The sequence below is a fragment of the Scomber scombrus genome, chromosome 6, assembly GCF_963691925.1.
Source record: "Scomber scombrus chromosome 6, fScoSco1.1, whole genome shotgun sequence".
NCBI classification, from domain to species: domain Eukaryota; kingdom Metazoa; phylum Chordata; class Actinopteri; order Scombriformes; family Scombridae; genus Scomber; species Scomber scombrus.
Window position 1 is genome coordinate 25,156,024 of NC_084975.1, and position 17,696 is coordinate 25,173,719.

General features: G+C 39.9%; 4 protein-coding genes across 4 annotated transcripts; 3 read left to right on the plus strand and 1 right to left on the minus strand.

Annotated features, from left to right (window-relative positions):
• Nucleotides 1–32: 32 nt before the first annotated feature.
• LOC133982060 (lathosterol oxidase-like) lies at nt 33–3,074 on the minus strand. The gene is made up of 5 exons (XM_062420962.1): nt 2,865–3,074; nt 1,925–2,057; nt 1,654–1,754; nt 1,111–1,239; nt 33–509 (listed from the first exon to the last, which is right to left on the minus strand). The coding sequence occupies exons 1-5, from the start codon at nt 3,072–3,074 to the stop codon at nt 240–242; spliced, it is 843 nt and encodes a 280-aa protein (XP_062276946.1). The 3' UTR covers nt 33–239.
• A 5,811-nt stretch (nt 3,075–8,885) lies between these two features.
• On the plus strand, nt 8,886–9,827 carry LOC133981740 (metallothionein A-like). The gene is made up of 3 exons (XM_062420583.1): nt 8,886–8,999; nt 9,106–9,171; nt 9,582–9,827. The coding sequence occupies exons 1-3, from the start codon at nt 8,975–8,977 to the stop codon at nt 9,671–9,673; spliced, it is 183 nt and encodes a 60-aa protein (XP_062276567.1). The 5' UTR covers nt 8,886–8,974; the 3' UTR covers nt 9,674–9,827.
• Nucleotides 9,828–13,935: 4,108 nt separating this feature from the next.
• LOC133981618 (metallothionein A-like) lies at nt 13,936–14,867 on the plus strand. The gene is made up of 3 exons (XM_062420400.1): nt 13,936–14,049; nt 14,156–14,221; nt 14,622–14,867. The coding sequence occupies exons 1-3, from the start codon at nt 14,025–14,027 to the stop codon at nt 14,711–14,713; spliced, it is 183 nt and encodes a 60-aa protein (XP_062276384.1). The 5' UTR covers nt 13,936–14,024; the 3' UTR covers nt 14,714–14,867.
• Nucleotides 14,868–15,556: 689 nt separating this feature from the next.
• LOC133981792 (STING ER exit protein-like) lies at nt 15,557–16,435 on the plus strand. Its single transcript, XM_062420644.1, has 2 exons — nt 15,557–15,574; nt 15,777–16,435. Exons 1-2 carry the CDS (start codon nt 15,557–15,559, stop codon nt 16,329–16,331), a joined length of 573 nt encoding a protein of 190 aa, XP_062276628.1. The 3' UTR covers nt 16,332–16,435.
• Nucleotides 16,436–17,696: the final 1,261 nt, after the last annotated feature.

Below are 17,696 nucleotides of genomic sequence, written 5' to 3' on the forward strand. Positions count from 1 at the left end.
CCTCCCAGCCTTGTTAACTAAATGCAGTGCACTCTACCAACAATCTAAACAGTTTAAGACAAAAAAAACCATCTTTCTATTCTCAATTTAACATTACACATCTGTTTGGTGAATCCATCCATCTTCAGGTAGCTGGTATTGTAGATGTCTCTCGCGTCATGACTCAGGCTGAGCATCTCTGTAGAAACCTCCCTGAAAGGTTTGAACCTGAATAGAACATCCTGACTGTGTCTCCGTCATCACTCTGTCTTTGGAGTGTCTGCCATGAGTTTGCGGATGTGGTCGTGTGGCCCCTTCCCCAGGAGGGCTGAAGGGTATCGGTAGGAGCCCCCCAGACGATCCCAGAGGGTGAAGTATTGTCCGTAGTTGTAGTTAAAATAGAGGTGATGGTCAACGTGGTGGGCAGCGCCGTTGATTAGACATATCAGGGGTCTGGGGATGCGGTAGTCTCCGTCGTGTATTGAAATGGTCCAGATGTTGACGAAGACGAAGAGTGAGAGGTAGACTACCTGTAATGTAAATATATCAAATGTCATTTAACCCTCACGTATTGTTCATATTCTGACTCATAATTAGTCTCTTCATCAATTCACATTCATAAATTCCCCCATCAGTCATTACCTTACAATCACTATTTCATGGTCCAGGAGAACATTTTATAGAATATGAAGAATACAATAGATGTTTTGAATTTTGTAATGAACGCAGGTCATATTTGGACATCAGCTGCACAAACATTTACCTAAATGATGCATTTTATTTACATTTTTGTATATTCGGGGTCACATTAGTAAAAGTCCACCTGGCAGAAATGTGTATATGGGGTTTTTACATCTCTCAAATGTAAAAATGGGTCAAATTTTACCCTGAACAGTATGTAAGCAGGGTTAAAACATGCTTATAAAGCTTTTACATCATGTTGATAATGTACTTTTTTGTGTTTTGAAATACATGAACACAGACAACCTGATTTCATCGAATTTCAGTAACTCAGTTGCATTTTGAAACATGCAGTGAAGCATCTGTAGTTATATAGTTATTTAAAATATTGTTAATCCTCAGACCTGAAATCAGAAATGTTCAGTGAGGAGTGAAAAGTGTGACCAGCACCTTGTGGAGGGGGAAGATGAAAGGATAGACGTGGTAAGGTAAGCTCTGCAGAAAGCCGTCGAGTGGGTGGAAGGCATGGCTGGCGAACGGCGTGGGGATCTTGAATGTATGGTGCTGCTTATGCAAGTGCTGAGGGGGTGAAACACAAACGGCTGTTAGGAGTGTGTGATATACACAGCGGGTATACAAAACACACAAAGATTATCTGAAAGTATGACACAAAAGAAACAATATCCAGATTTAAAAAAAAATATTCTGTAACTTATTTAAACATCCCAAAAGTTCCAACTGACAGATAGATGGAGATTTCTTACATTTGACATCTAGTTTTGTTATTCATCCCTGAACGGCCAAAATTAAAATACCCCTACCACTAAATAGACGATAAACATGACTTCTACATAGCCTCCATTATGTTTATCGTCTTGTTGCTAAGCAGTAAAGTTGTGAGCTGTGAAGCCAAGACACTAAGCTGAAAGATGTTAAAGCACTCGATAGCAGATGATGATGCTTTACATCAGCCATAAACATGCTGAAACTCACCTTATAAATGCTTTTATGATGCATGGATCGGTGTATCCAGTAGATACACATGTCGGTAAAGAACAAGAAGCCAGAGATACTCAGGAACACTCCGGGCCAGCCTGAAACACACAAACAAACCACTGCAACCTTTTCCTGCATTTCAGAAATGTTGCACAATTCAGTTCTCCTTCAGTCAGTTAATCACAGTTTCTTCCAGTTTTAGATCAAATTTGGGAAAAAACACCATTTCTAACGTGAACCCAGAGGTTTCAGGTAACTGTTCTCTCACCCAGGGAAGATTTGCTGATGTTGTCAAAAAGTTTGCTGTGTCCCCTGACCTCCCAGAAGAAAAGGGCCACTGTGGGGAAGCTCATCCAGAAGATGGAGGCAGTTCCCAATTGTATCTCTTTTCTTACCTGGTTCTGCCAAATGATAAAAGACACACAGTTAGGATTTGTGAGAAGTTTGCCTTGGAACTGTTACCATCATTTCTCAGTCACATTAATTCAGGACAGCAGAAGAACGGGAGTTGTGACTACATGACATTTAGTTTTTTTGTTTTTGTCACATTATTGAACATATTATTGAAATCTATCCTAAATTTATTCTCTAGTGATGTTTTTTTTAGCATACTTTATCACTGTAATGACTTTTGAAGCAATGCATAACTCCTAACAATGTTATTCTGGTGTTATCTTTAAAACCAAAGAGGCACAAATAGTCTAAACCCTCCAGTCCAGTCACTGACATCTATGTAGTCTACAGATGTGAATACAAGGTTTGGTCCATTAAACCTCACATATTGTTCATATTCTGACTCATAATTACTCTCTACACCAATTCACATTCATAAACTCCCAAATCAGTCATCAATAAATGTTTGATTAATCCTTCTGTTTGATTAATCTTAAGTGAAAAAGACATTCACAATCAATTTGTTATGGTCCAGGAGAATATTTTATAGAATATGATAAATATAAGATGTCTGGTGTGCTGATTTTTATTTTATTTTTTTAATAAACACAGATCAAACTTTTTTTTTAAAACATTTGCATGTATAAAAACGTGTAGCAGCTGCACACACAAAAAATGATGAGTTTTATTTTTCATTTTTGTATACTGTGGGTCACATTAGGGGGGGAAAATAAAATAGATGTGTGTAAGGTGTTTTTACAGCCTGAATGAGTCAAATGTGACCCTGAACAGTATGTAAGGGTTAAACAGCCTACCTTAATGAACTGTGGATGTTTCATGAGTGTGTGGTCAAAGACACAGTAGAAGCTTAAAGCACCAAAGCCCAGGTAAATCAGCTCTGCTCCAAGGGTGGTCACCAGCCACAGGCTGATGATCTGACGCAGAGTCCCATCTTCAGGCCATGAGGCCGGATAAACATACGGAGTGAAGAAGTAATAGTCAGAAATGTTCAGCACATGATCCATGGCACAATCTGTGAAGAAGGGGAGGGAAACATGACCAATCTTGCTCTTAACCACAATAACAACGTTGTAAAGTTGTGTGTTAAAAAAGAAAGCAAGAAATGGCAACAAACTCTACCAGAAAAGACAATATAAGGGTGAAGAGATGGTTAGTATTGTCTGTCAGCAAGTATTAATCTCAGATTGTAATGAAGGAAGAACATATGTGTTCAACTTTCATTTATATCATCTGAATCACCAACATAATTAAATCATCTGGATCTTCTGTTTAATTTTTTTTTTTTAAATCCTACATGATTCCAACAAATTTCACTAAAACTATCCAGCTTCTAACACTGCAGCACTGTCCACTCTGAGTTAACATGTTATCAATCAGCAGTTGAACCACACAGCAAGTCCTGTAAATGAAAGTGCTCTCATTTTCAGTCTGCTTCAGTTTTAAAATATTAGTGTCACATAGTCTGAAAACACCAGTTACGACAGAAAATATGCACATTTAACACATTGATAAACTGTGAGTAAAATATGTGCAGTTATCTGAAATAAGTTGGATATTATTCAATATAGTGTGTTGCAATTATTAAAAATAATCAGAAAAGTTGTATCGCCAAACCTGTGCTGTATTAATGGCTACTGTCCTACTGCAAGCCACTATATTTGTGCCATAAAAACTCAAAAGTTTCACATTTCCTCTTCTTTGAGCCCTCTATTAATATAACTGTACAGTCAACTGAAGTCTTGTTGAAAATGACACCAGCACCTCTTTACCCCGGCTGCTGTTGGTGCTCCACTATTTGCAGACTGAAGGTAGAAGACCACAGTGCTTTTCTGATTATATCAGACCAAAGTCTGAAGCTTGTTATTATCAAAAGCTGATCCTGATGTGTTCTGTTTAACTTCACTGATGAACTTTTCTCAGACCCACTGATGCTATTCTGAAGTGATTCCTCAACACCTCTTTTGCGGGATTGCCTTAAGATGCTTATCAGTGTGAAAACAGGGAAGCTGTAAATGAAAGAGATAGTAGTTAAGCAGCAACATACTCACAAGCAGCCGTGTCCCACACTGGAAGCACCTTAACAGTGAATTGCGGGTCATGACACAGCGTCTGTCTCAGCAAGTACAGACAGCTGCCTTCACTGAAAACAAAAAAATATTCTTCAGCAAATTGATAATATTTCTGTGTAAATCTGTGCGATCATTCCAAGAAATCTCATATAACTGCTTCATGTTTGCATGACATATGGTTAGTGGTTGTTTCTGCTGAACTGACCTGCTGTAGGACCGTGGCCAGACTTCTAATGTGTCTGGAGCTTCCTAGAAAGTGGATGAGTCATTCCTCCACACACAGCTTGTCCAACTGCAAATGATTTGTGACAGATAACGCGTGTCCTACTGTAACAAACTGCTTAATGGCCCATGAACTACACACTGCTGATGTGAATTCATCATGGATTCCAGTAACTTTTTCATAAATGTTAACAGCTATTTTCTTTAGAGGCCAGTCGAGATTTCAGAAGAACACTCTTATTTGCTTTCTTTGACTCAGGCAGTAAGTATGTTGTAGGGATCCAAGCACAAGCAGACGTGTTGGTCCTGGTGGAACAAGATCCCAGCATGCTCAGCAAATAACAAGTTCCTCAGTGACAGCAAGAGACTTGATCTTTCATCTTCTGCTCATTAAAGCGCAATTTAAGCTAAATGAGCTCACTAATTTGACTCCAAGTCATGTAATGTCTCTCATTATAGTAAGTAATTTATATGAAACAAATTAAATAACCACCAATCTCAAGTCTTTATATATAATTACACTCAAATAAGTGATCAATCATTGTATTATAGCTGTTAAACTGTGGACTTCACATTTGATGCACCCTCGATATGTCTGTTTAAATGCCCTGCACCATGCTGGGCAGCAGGATTAAATTTCCCCCTGAACTGTCTACCCTTTTTAAGTGTCTTTTTTTTAAACTCATATACACTTACACACACACACACACACACACACACACACACACACACACACACACACACACACACACACACACACACACACACACAAACCAACACACACTTCTCAAGGGCAGCGACATGCCTGCTGTCACTGAGCAAGTTACACTGGAAGACGATGTGATCTCTTCTTTAGGATGAGACCTGCATGCATAGAGCTCATGTTTTCACCTTTCTGTTGCCAGTGTTATTTTCATCCTTGATCACTTATATCACTTTAAATATCTCCATACAAGTTTCTACAGTGTATTGTTTTCTAAATTGTGACTCCCAGCTTGTGAAAAATATTGGGTTTTTAAAAGATGTTACCAGTCAAAGTAAAATGTGGATTTCCTGTTTAAAATGTGCACATGAAATAGAAATGAGTCGAAGTAGTGTTGAGGAAATTTTGAAATCAGTTCAAAACTGTCCTACAAGGAAAGCTCTCTCTCTCTCTCTCTCTCTCTCTCTCTCTCTCTCTCTCTCTCTCTCTCTCTCTCTCTCTCTCTCTCTCTCTCTCTCTGTCTCTTAAATCAAAATGTAAAAGTTCAAAGCCAATTTTATTGTCAACCCTGCTACATGTACAGGACACAGGACTCTCTCTCTCTCTCGCTCTCTCTCGTTGTGTCAATGTCTCCCTCTAGTGGTCTTGATACAAACAGCACCAGTACCAGCATGTCTTTCTCTGAAGTTACACTTCGTTGCTTTTTGGTTCCCTCTTCAGATATCCCAAAGTAACAGCGGTAATGAATGCAATGCAATTTACATATTAAAATATTTGTATTCAACTAGAGACACTGAATTTATTAACTATAGATGAATGCCAAATTATAGGACAGGTTCAAAAATGTTCAGGTGTGTCTTAAAACAACAGTCATGTGTCCATATGAACAGTGAAAGAAGTTTCTCGCTGTAATTATTTCTCCTGTTACTGACTATTAAAATATCCTCTTTAAATGTGCTTTCAATGGAAGTGATGGAGGACAAAATCCACAGTGTGTCCACACAGTCATTTAAAAGTAGATGATCAGCTTCTATTCAACTTCAGCAGTCTGAGTTAGTCATATCAAGTGATATCTGACACATTTACAGACTTTTTAGGATCAAATTCCCTCTTTCCCTGTTGAGCTGTGGTGGAAGTATAGTAACAAAAAGAGGGACTTTGGTACTAAAAAGACTGTAATGTTGAAAGATATCTACTTGATTTGACTCATTTGGATGCTGAAGCTTCATATTAGCTTCAGATCAACTTTTAAATACATGTTTACACAGAAGGAGGACTGTGGATTTAGTCCTTCATCTCTTCCATTTTAAGTGTATTATGAAGGGATCTTCTAATGGTCAGTATGAACAGGAGGAATGATTACAGCAAGAAAAACAGCTTTTACTGAAAGAGAAAAGATATATCTTAATTGGGCGGTCTAAGTCTGGCTAGATTCATGTGATAGATTGGCTACGTTGTATTTGTGTGTGTATCTAAAGTGAGGATGGGACTATATTTTAACCTATTGTGTATACATGTGTGTCTTTTGTCACGAAAAATAATATGAAAAGAAAAAAAGAGGAGAATTTGCAGAGCCTAGCCCAACTGAGCGAGAAGGAAAGGCGGATCATCCAGAGCGAAACAGAGCGAAAGACAAAAGACAACGCTCTGGAGGATCAGTCGAGGTCAGAGTCCCTTCAGCTGATCATTTTCATTTTAACCCTCCTGTTGTCCTCCCGGGTCAATTTGACCCCATCTCTTTTGATTGTTCCTTCTTTCCTTCCTTCCTTCCTCTCTCTTTCTTTAATTTTTCCTTCGTTCTTCCCCTCCTTCCCTCTTTCTTTGCTCCCTCCTCCTTCCAAACTTCTTTCCTCACTTCCTTCCATCCTTCCTTCCTCCTTTTCTTCCTCCTTCCCTCCTTACTCCTTTCCTTCCTTCCTTCCTTCCTTCCTTCCTTCCTTCCTTCCTTCCTTCCTTCCTTCCTTCCTTCCTTCCTTCCTTCCTTCCTTCCTTTCCCTCCTTCCCTCCTTTCTTCCTTCCTTCCTCCCTCCCTCCATCCTCCCTTCCTTCCTCCTTTCCTCCCTCCCTCCTTACTCCTTTCCTTCTTTCCTCCCTCCCTCCTTACTCCTTTATTCCTTCCTCCCTCCTTTCCTTCCTCCCTCCCTCCTTACTCCTTTCCTTCCCTCCATCCCTCCTTCCTTCCTTCCTTCCTTCCTTCCTTCCTTCCTTCCTTCCTTCCTTCCTCCCTCACTCCTTTCCTTTCCTTTCCTTTCCTTTCCTTTCCTTTCCTTTCCTTCCATCCTCCTTTCCTCCTGTCCTTCCTTGACCTGAGGACAACAGGAGGGTTAAGCAATTGTTGTTTATTAAAGCTTGTTCCAGATTTGCCTTTAACTGAAAGAATACAGGATGTAGTTCTATATTCATGTGCGTGCCAAAAAGTCACAAACAGAGAGCAATGATTAAAATTAAACAATAAAGAAAGGGAAAGGAAGGCAAAGAAGGAGGCAGAAAATGGAGATTGAAGATGGAGAGGAAAGAGAAGGAGAGGGGGAATGAGAGGAAGGAGGAGAGCTTGAGGTGAGAAAGGAGAGGAGGGGAGAGATACGAAAAAGGACGAAGGACAGGAAGGAGGAGAGAAACAAATGATACAGGGAAAGACGAGGAAGTAGAAGAAAAGAAAACGAAGCCTTTCACATTGTAAATAACTAACAATGCAAAAAAACTTTAAGTTTAGTCGATCCAGTTGTATCAGTTTGTTACTGCAGTGTGCAGCTGGATACTGTGGTGCTTTTTTACTTTTTTACTATAGGACCTGCTGACTTTGCACATTGATTCTTGCACTTTTGCATTTGCACCTTTGCACACAGCTACCAACTCTTCCTCTACTGTTTTCTATCTTGTTATTTATGTGTATCAGTATGTTGTGGTGAGAGCTGTCAAACGAATTGCGCTCCAAGGGATTAATAAAGTTGTCTTGAATCTTGAATCTTGAATTATCTGCCTTTCTGTATATTTTTTAAACATAAATAGCTAATAAAACACGTGCTATCCTGATACCTTCACACTGAGGATGACACAATGCATTGGTATTTACTGCTCATGTATACCAACAATTTGGAAATGTCAAAACTAAATTTAAATGTCGGTGAAAAGCTTAACTATAGGTGTGTGAGGTTGATGCCTTATCATTTTATACTGTCTCTTAGCTGCCTGTAAAATACAAAGCACTCGGCTCTAATTTTCACTCGTTCCACTGTTTGGTTTACACTGGTCACATAATGAGTCAGCTCATTACACACTGACATTACTGTGAATGAAGTGTGGAAATGCTGCGTGGCGAGTGCAAAAAAAGGACAGTGCTGCCTTCAAACTCCTTACACAACAGTCGACTCCAAGTATCACAATAACCTCATACAGTTGTCAATAGATGTCAAAACATGTGGAAATATGTGCAGGCTAAATATATAAAACGAGAATATGAACACTCCGTTATTCAAGCGTGCTTTGTCGACATGAGCAGAGAGTTTTGACTATGTCCACAGATTTGCGAACAACAATAAAATAGGCTGTCCTTCAACCGGTAATGTCCTAATTTCAGTGTAAACTGTGAGTAATGCTTTAGGTTGTTTAATAAGTTGTATTGAACTCTGCCCTAAATCATCGTCCAAAAACATGTAGACTTTACTGTCTTGTGCACCCGACTCGTGAATTGGGGTTTTTCCGACAGCACAACAACCTCACAAACCTCTTTGTAATGATCAACTACGTGCATGCGTACAGCGTGACATGCCCATTTTTGCACCCGGTCTTGTTGTCACCGGGACGCTATAAAAGCGCTGCATCTTCCTCTCACAGTCACACCACAACCTCCAACGAGAAGAGACTCCACTGCTTCATACTCTGAACACGAGAACTACACCTACTGAGAAAAATGGACCCTTGCGAATGCGCCAAGAGTAAGTTAAATTGAAAGATGTCGTTGGTTTTAATGTTTGGTTTGGTGTTGTTTTGAGACCAGTTGTCGTATATATTTCTAAACTTGACCTGTCTTCTTATTATCAGCTGGAACCTGCAGCTGTGCCGGATCCTGCACCTGCACTAACTGCTCCTGCACCTCCTGCAAGAAGAGTAAGTCAAATCACATCTCTACTCAGACATCTAACTGTCAGCTGTTTACTGTGTGAATCCAGTCAAGGTGACTCTTCATGCAATATGTTCCTGCCCCCCCCCCCCCCCCCCTTTTTTTATTTTTTAACCAAGTCACCAAATATAATTTTCTTAATTTTTATATTAAGACTGAGTAGTCTAAATGTATTGTTTGGCATGCTTTTAATGCTGCCTCTCTGCTAAAGATGTAGAAAACCAGGTGGCTGTAATTGGCTTAATTGGCTACATCAGGGGGTCCTGTCTAATTCACCTCACCACTAGTTGTGTATTATCCTCACCCTGGACTTACAGGCTAGCTTCAACTGTTGCTTGTTTTGGCAACAGAGTATTGATCATATGGTTGTCTGTAACAATTGTTTTTCCTATTGCAGGCTGCTGCTCATGCTGCCCACCTGGCTGCAGCAAGTGTGCCTCTGGCTGCGTGTGCAAAGGGAAGACATGTGATACCAGCTGCTGTCAGTGAAGAGCCTGCATCAGCAGCACTCCGTGTCCATGTGATGGAGCCTGTGTGAACAATCTGTGAATTTGATTAGTTGCACCAACTGAATTGTCTTTGTTTTTTTTACTTTTCTTTTTTGTACTTGTCTTTCATTAATGAAATAAATCTTTGACGTGGCTATGTTTGTCATACTGGTTTTGCTTAAATTGTCTAAGTGGGTTAACGAGCTGACTGAGGTGTCATGAAACCAAGGTCACAACATGCAGGCAGTGTATAAAGCTGAAGCAGTAAGTCAAGTTCTTGGTTTTAAAAAAAAGCCTTTTTTGAAAGACCTGACTTGCTTTTTAGTTCCTGAAATTGACTTCAGCTCAAGTGCATTACAGTAGAGTGAACCAGCACGCATAATACACCAGGACCAGAAACTGAAGTGACTTAATGGAATTCACTTGTCCTACTGTGACAAGCCAATGGAAAAGGGCTTATTGGTGTTACTAGGTAAACTGGGCTCAGACAGGTTAAGACCAATCTTGGAATGTTGTCAATATAGTTTATGGGGCCAAAACAGTACTATAAAGGCCATTATTCCCTCATGACTTCATAATTTAAAAACAAGGCAGTTTTTAATTTGCTTGAAAAAAAAAAAAGTTTTGGTTCAAGTCTAGAAGTTAGTCCAGAAAGTAAAGGCATGAACAGTCCTAAAGACTTAAACTCTCTAGTCATTTATTGTATCACAAACTCCAGAGTTTTACAGTCTGCCCAGCAATTAAACATCTGTACAGACACTCGATAACAAATTAAGACCAATTACAGAAATGGAACATTAACAATTATAATAGATTTACAATATGAGAATGTTATGAAGAGGATGACAGACAGCTTCCAGGTCCACCAGAACAGAATATTCATTCTCACTCTTTTTAAAATTAAGCATTTTTTTACAAACGTGGAGCACACTGGACAAGAAAACGAGCAAACATTCAGTAGAGGTTTAACGAAAACATGTTTTTTCATCCTTTTAAAAAACAACCTTGTGACCTCAGATTTATTTTGAATATTTGTTGCGTGGTGTTATCTTGCAAGTCCTGTAGATTTGTTCAGCTGTTTTAAAACTGCGACTTAAATCAAAATGTAAAAGTTCAAAGCCAATTTTATTGTCAACCCTGCTACATGTACAGGACACAGGACTCTCTCTCTCTCTCGTCGTGTCAATGTCTCCCTCTAGTGGTCTTGATACAAACAGCACCAGTACCAGCATGTCTTTCTCTGAAGTTACACATTGTTGCGTTTTGATATCCCAAAGTAACAGCGGTAATGAATGCAATGCAATTTACATATTACAATATTTTTATTCAACTAGAGACACTGAATTTATTAACTATAGATGAATGTCTAATTAAAGGACAGGTTAAAAAATGTTCAGGTGTGTTTTAAAACAACAGTCATGTGTCCATATGAACAGTGAAAGAAGTTTCTCGCTGTAATTATTTCTCCTGTTACTGACTATTAAAATATCCTCTTTAAATGTGCTTTCAATGGAAGTGATGGAGGACAAAATCCACAGTGTGTCCACACAGTCATTTAAAAGTAGATGATCAGCTTCTATTCAACTTCAGCAGTCTGAGTTAGTCATATCAAGTGATATCGGACACATTTACAGACTTTTTAGCATCAAATTCCCTCTTTCCCTGTTGAGCTGTGGTGGAAGTATAGTAACAAAAAGAGGGACTTTGGTACTAAAAAGACTGTAACGTTGAAAGATATCTACTTGATTTGACTCATTTGGACGCTGAAGCTTCATATTAGCTTCAGATCAACTTTTAAATACATGTTTACACAGAAGGAGGACTGTGGATTTAGTCCTTCATCTCTTCCATTTTAAGTGTATTATGAAGGGATCTTCTAATGGTCAGTATGAACAGGAGGAATGATTACAGCAAGAAAAACAGCTTTTACTGAAAGAGAAAAGATATATCTTAATTGGGCGGTCTAAGTCTGGCTAGATTCATGTGATAGACTGTACATTTGTGTTTTTTGTCACCAAAATGATATGAAAAGAAAAAAAAGATGAGAATTTGCAGAGCCTAGCCCAACTGAGCGAGAAGGAAAGGCGGATCATCCAGAGCGAGACAGAGCGAAAGACAAAAGACAAAGCTCTGGAGGATCAGTCGAGGTCAGAGTCACTTCAGCTGATCATTTTCATTTTAACCCTCCTGTTGTCCTCCCGGGTCAACTTGACCCCATCTCTTTTGACTGTTCCTTCTTTCCTTCCTTCCTTCCTCTCTCTTTCTTTAATTTTTCCTTCGTTCTTCCCCTCCTTCCCTCTTTCTCTGCTCCCTCCTCCTTCCATACTTCTTTCCTCACTTCCTTCCATCCTTCCTTCCTCATTTCCTTCTTCCTTCCCTCCTTACTCCTATACTTCCTTCCCTCCTTCCTTCCTTCCTTCCTTCCTTCCTTCTTACTCCTTTCCCTCCTCCCCTCCTTCCTTCCTTCCTCCTTTCCTGCCTCCCTCCCTCCTTACTCCTTTCCTTCTGTCCTACCTCCCTCCTTACTCCTTCCTTCCTTCCTTCCTTCCTTCCTCCTCTCCTTCCTCCCTCCCTCCTTACTCCTTTCCTTCCTTCCCTCCCTCCCTCCTTCCTTCCTTCCTTCTCTCCTTCCTTCTTTCCTTCCTCCCTCCCTCCCTCGTTCCCTTTCCTTTCCTTTCATTTCCTTCCATCCTCCTTTCCACCCTCCCTCCCTCCTTACTCCTTTCGTTCGTTCGTTCGTTCCTTCCTTCCTTCCTTCCTTCCTTCCTTCCTTCCTTCCTTCCTTCCTTCCTTCCTCCTTACCTTCTTTCCTTCCTTCCTTCCTTCCTTCCTTCTTTCTTTCCTCCCTTCCTCCTCCCTTCCTCCTGTCCTTACTTGACCTGAGGACAACAGGAGGGTTAAGCAATTGTTGTTTATTAAAGCTTGTTCCAGATTTGCCTTTAACTGAAAGAATACAGGATGTAGTTCTATATTCATGTGCGTGTCAAAAAGTCACAGAGAGCAAAGATTAAAATTAAACAATAAAGAAAAGGAAAGGAAGGCAAAGAAGGAGGCAGAAAATGGAGATTGAAGATGGAGAGGAAAGAGAAGGAGAGGGGGAATGAGAGGAAGGAGGAGAGCTTGAGGTGAGAAAGGAGAGGAGGGGAGAGATACGAAAAAGGACGAAGGACAGGAAGGAGGAGAGAAACAAATGATACAGGGAAAGACGAGGAAGTAGAAGAAAAGAAAACGAAGCCTTTCACATTGTAAATAACTAACAATGCAAAAAACTTTAAGTTTAGTCGATCCAGTTGTATCAGTTTGTAACTGCAGTGTGCAGCTGGATACTGTGGTGCTTTTTTACTTTTTTACTATAGGACCTGCTGACTTTGCACATTGATTCTTGCACTTTTGCATTTGCACTTTTGCACACAGCTACCAACTCTTCCTCTACTTCTGTGTTTTCTATATTGTTATTTATGTGCATCAGTATGTTGTGGTGCGAGCTGTCAAATGAATTGCCCTCCAAGGGATTAATAAAGTTGTCTTGAATCTTGAATCTTGAATTATCTGCCTGTTTCTGTATATTTTTTAAACAGAAATAGCTAATAAAACACGTGCTATCCTGATACCTTCACACTGAGGATGACACACTGCATTGGTATTTACTGCTCATGTATACCAACAATTTGGAAATGTCAAAACTAAATTTAAATGTCGGTGAAAAGCTTAACTATAGGTGTGTGAGGTTGATGCCTTATCATTTTATACTGTCTCTTAGCTGCCTGTAAAATACAAAGCACTCGGCTCTAATTTTCACTCGTTCCACTGTTTGGTTTACACTGGTCACATAATGAGTCAGCTCATTACACACTGACATTACTGTGAATGAAGTGTGGAAATGCTGCGTGGCGAGTGCAAAAAAAGGACAGTGCTGCCTTCAAACTCCTTACACAACAGTCGACTCCAAGTATCACAATAACCTCATACAGTTGTCAATAGATGTCAAAACATGTGGAAATATGTGCAGGCTAAATATATAAAACGAGAATATGAACACTCCGTTATTCAAGCGTGCTTTGTCGACATGACCAAAGAGTTTTGAACCAAAAACATGTAGACTTTACTGTCTTGTGCACCCGACTCGTGAATTGGGTTTTTTTCCGACAGCACAACAACCTCACAAACCTCTTTGTAATGATCAACTACGTGCCTGCGTACAGCGTGACATGCCAATTTTGCACCCGGTCTTGTTGTCACCGGGACGCTATAAAAGCGCTGCATCTTCCTCTCACAGTCACACCACAACCTCCAACGAGAAGAGACTCCACTGCTTCATACTCTGAACACGAGAACTACACCTACTGAGAAAAATGGACCCTTGCGAATGCGCCAAGAGTAAGTTAAATTGAAAGATGTCGTTGGTTTTAATGTTTGGTTTGGTGTTGTTTTGAGACCAGTTGTCGTATATATTTTTAAACTTGACCTGTCTTCTTATTATCAGCTGGAACCTGCAGCTGTGCCGGATCCTGCACCTGCACTAACTGCTCCTGCACCTCTTGCAAGAAGAGTAAGTCAAATCACATCTCTTCTCAGACATCTAACTGTCAGCTGTATACTGTGTGAATCCAGTCAAGGTGACTCTTCATGCAATATGTTCCTGCCCCCCCCCTTTTTTTTTTTTTTAACCAAGTCACCAAATATAATTTTCTTAATTTTTATATTAAGACTGAGTAGTCTAAATGTATTGTTTGGCATGCTTTTAATGCTGCCTCTTTACTAAAGATGTAGAAAACCAGGTGGCTGTAATTGGCTTAATTGGCTACATCAGGGGGTCTTGTCTAATCCACCTCACCACAGTTGTGTATTATCCTCACCCTGGACTTACAGGCTAGCTTCAACTGCTGCTTGTTTTGGCAACAGAGTATTGATCATATGGTTGTCTGTAACAATTGTTTTTCCTATTGCAGGCTGCTGCTCATGCTGCCCACCTGGCTGCAGCAAGTGTGCCTCTGGCTGCGTGTGCAAAGGGAAGACATGTGATACCAGCTGCTGTCAGTGAAGAGCCTGCATCAGCAGCACTCCGTGTCCATGTGATGGAGCCTGTGTGAACAATCTGTGAATTTGATTAGTTGCACCAACTGAATTGTCTTTGTTTTTTTTACTTTTCTTTTTTGTACTTGTCTTTCATTAATGAAATAAATCTTTGACGTGGCTATGTTTGTCATACTGGTTTTGCTTAAATTGTCTAAGTGGGTTAACGAGCTGACTGAGGTGTCATGAAACCAAGGTCACAATATGCAGTGTATAAAGCTGAAGTAGTAAGTCAAGTCCTAGGTTTAAAAAAAAAAAAAAGAGACCTGACTTTTGTTTTAGTTCCTGAAATTGACTTCAGCTCAAGTGCATTACAGTAGAGTGAACCAGCACGCATAATACACCAGGACCTTGAAACTGAAGTGACTTAATGGAATTCACTTGTCCTACTGTGACAAGCCAATGGAAAAGGGCTTATTGGTGTTACTAGGTAAACTGGGCTCAGACAGGTTAAGACCAATCTTGGAATGTTGTCAATATAGTTTATGGGGCCAAAACAGTACTATAAAGGTCATTATTCCCTCATGACTTCATAATTTAAAAACAAGGCAGTTTTTAATTTGCTTGGAGAAAAAAAAGAAGTTTTGGTTCAAGTCTAGAAGTTAGTCCAGAAAGTAAAGGCATGAACAGTCCTAAAGACTTATAATTCTGTAGTCATTTATTGTATCACAAACTCACGAGTTTTACAGTCTACACAGCAATAAAACATTCTGTACAGACACTCAATAACAAATTAAGACCAATTACAGAAATACAACATGGAACATTAACAATTATAATAGGTTTACAATATGAGAATGTGATGAAGAGGATGACAGACAGCTTCCAGGTCCACCAGAACAGAATATTCATTCTCACTCTTTTTAAAATTAAGCATTTTTTACAAACGTGGAGCACACTGGACAAGAAAACGAGCAAACATTCAGTAGAGGTTTAACGAAAACATGTTTTTTCATCCTTTTAAAAAACAACCTTGTGACCTCAGATTTATTTTGGGCCATAATTGGCTTTGAAATTGGTCTTTTTGTAAGGATAAAAACCTTTTTTTAACATGGCTGCAACAAGAAGACCGAGCCAGTGTGATAGACGCCGCCAAACACGCTCACAAGTTCTGCAACGTGGAGCAAGACGAAAGCACATATCTGAAGAGACCCGACGGCATAGAGAGGCAGTATCGAAAGAAGTGCGGCAAGTGCGGCCTGATGCTCTTCTACCAGCACCAGGACAAGAACACTCCCGCCACCTTCATCCTTGAAGGAGCCGTCGTCAAATTTGGACAGGGCTTCGGTATCACCAGCGTCTACAGCCAGAAGCAGCCTGAAGCTCCCACGAAGGTCCGAGTCATGATGACCAAGAGGACCAAAGACATGGGCAAGTTCAGCTCCGTCACCGTGTCCACCATCGACGAGGAGGAAGAGGAGATCGAGGCCAGGGAAGTGGCGGATTCCTACGCTCAAAATGCCAAAGTGATCGAGAAGCAGCTGGAGAGGAAGGGGATGAGCAAGAAGAGGCTGCAGGAGCTGGCAGAGCTTGAGGCCAAGAAGGCCAAGATGAAGGGTACACTGATTGACAATCAGTTTAAGTAGAGGAGTGTATAGAGGGACACAAACACTGTGGCTGCTGTCTTCTGGAGATCCTAATCTGTGCAGGACTGGCCTGAAAAGTTTGTGGTCAGCACAGCATCAGTAGAGAAAGAGGGGACAATATGTGGACTTGGCTGATGATGTAAACATAATTTTTGTATTGTGTTATTTTGTATAAACATTCAAGGTCCAATAAATCGGTTTGTTACTTTGTCAAATGTTGCGTGGTGTTATCTTGCAAGTCCTGTAGATTTGTTCAGCTGTTTTAAAACTGCGACTTAAATCAAAATGTAAAAGTTCAAAGCCAATTTTATTGTCAACCCTGCTACATGTACAGGACACAGGACTCTCTCTTTCTCTCGCTCTCTCTCGTTGTGTCAATGTCTCCCTCTAGTGGTCTTGATGCAAACAGCACCAGTACCAGCATGTCTTTCTCTGAAGTTACACATTGTTGCTTTTTGATATCCCAAAGTAACAGCGGTAATGAATGCAATGCAATTTACATATTACAATATTTTTATTCAACTAGAGACACTGAATTTATTAACTATAGATGAATGCCCAATTAAAAGACAGGTTCAAAAATGTTCAGGTGTGTTTTAAAACAACAGTCATGTGTCCATATGAACAGTGAAAGAAGTTTCTCGCTGTAATTATTTCTCCTGTTACTGACTATTAAAATATCCTCTGTAAATGTGCTTTCAATGGAAGTGATGGAGGACAAAATCCACAGTGTGTCCACACAGTCATTTAAAAGTAGATGATCAGCTTCTATTCAACTTCAGCAGTCTGAGTTAGTCATATCAAGTGATATCGGACACATTTACAGACTTTTTAGCATCAAATTCCCTCTTTCCCTGTTGAGCTGTGGTGGAAGTATAGTAACGAAAAGAGGGACTTTGGTACTAAAAAGACTGTAACGTTGAAAGATATCTACTTGATTTGACTCATTTGGACGCTGAAGCTTCATATTAGCTTCAGATCAACTTTTAAATACATGTTTACACAGAAGGAGGACTGTGGATTTAGTCCTTCATCTCTTCCATTTTAAGTGTATTATGAAGGGATATTCTAATGGTCAGTATGAACAGGAGGAATGATTACAGCAAGAAAAACAGCTTTTACTGAAAGAGAAAAGATATATCTTAATTGGGCGGTCTAAGTCTGGCTAGATTCATGTGATAGACTGGCTACGTTGTATTTGTGTGTGTATCTAAAGTGAGGATGGGACTATATTTTAACCTATTGTGTGTACATTTGTGTCTTTTGTCACCAAAATGATATGAAAAGAAAAAAAAGAGGAGAATTTGCAGAGCCTAGCCCAACTGATCGAGAAGGAAAGGCGGATCATCCAGAGCGAGACAGAGC

Excerpts from the sequence above, each read along its gene's own strand:
- LOC133982060 (XM_062420962.1), bottom strand. The coding sequence starts at position 3,074 with ATGGATCATGTGCTGAACATTTCTGACTATTACTTCTTCACTCCGTAT. Across the intron at positions 2,058-2,864 it reads AACATCCACAGTTCATTAAG|AACCAGGTAAGAAAAGAGAT; the intron begins GTAGGCTGTTTA and ends ATCATTTGGCAG. Across the intron at positions 510-1,110 it reads TCATCTTCCCCCTCCACAAG|GTAGTCTACCTCTCACTCTT; the intron begins GTGCTGGTCACA and ends TTTACATTACAG.
- LOC133981618 (XM_062420400.1), top strand. The coding sequence starts at position 14,025 with ATGGACCCTTGCGAATGCGCCAAGA. Across the intron at positions 14,050-14,155 it reads CCCTTGCGAATGCGCCAAGA|CTGGAACCTGCAGCTGTGCC; the intron begins GTAAGTTAAATT and ends TCTTATTATCAG. Across the intron at positions 14,222-14,621 it reads CTGCACCTCTTGCAAGAAGA|GCTGCTGCTCATGCTGCCCA; the intron begins GTAAGTCAAATC and ends TTCCTATTGCAG.
- LOC133981740 (XM_062420583.1), top strand. The coding sequence starts at position 8,975 with ATGGACCCTTGCGAATGCGCCAAGA. Across the intron at positions 9,000-9,105 it reads CCCTTGCGAATGCGCCAAGA|CTGGAACCTGCAGCTGTGCC; the intron begins GTAAGTTAAATT and ends TCTTATTATCAG. Across the intron at positions 9,172-9,581 it reads CTGCACCTCCTGCAAGAAGA|GCTGCTGCTCATGCTGCCCA; the intron begins GTAAGTCAAATC and ends TTCCTATTGCAG.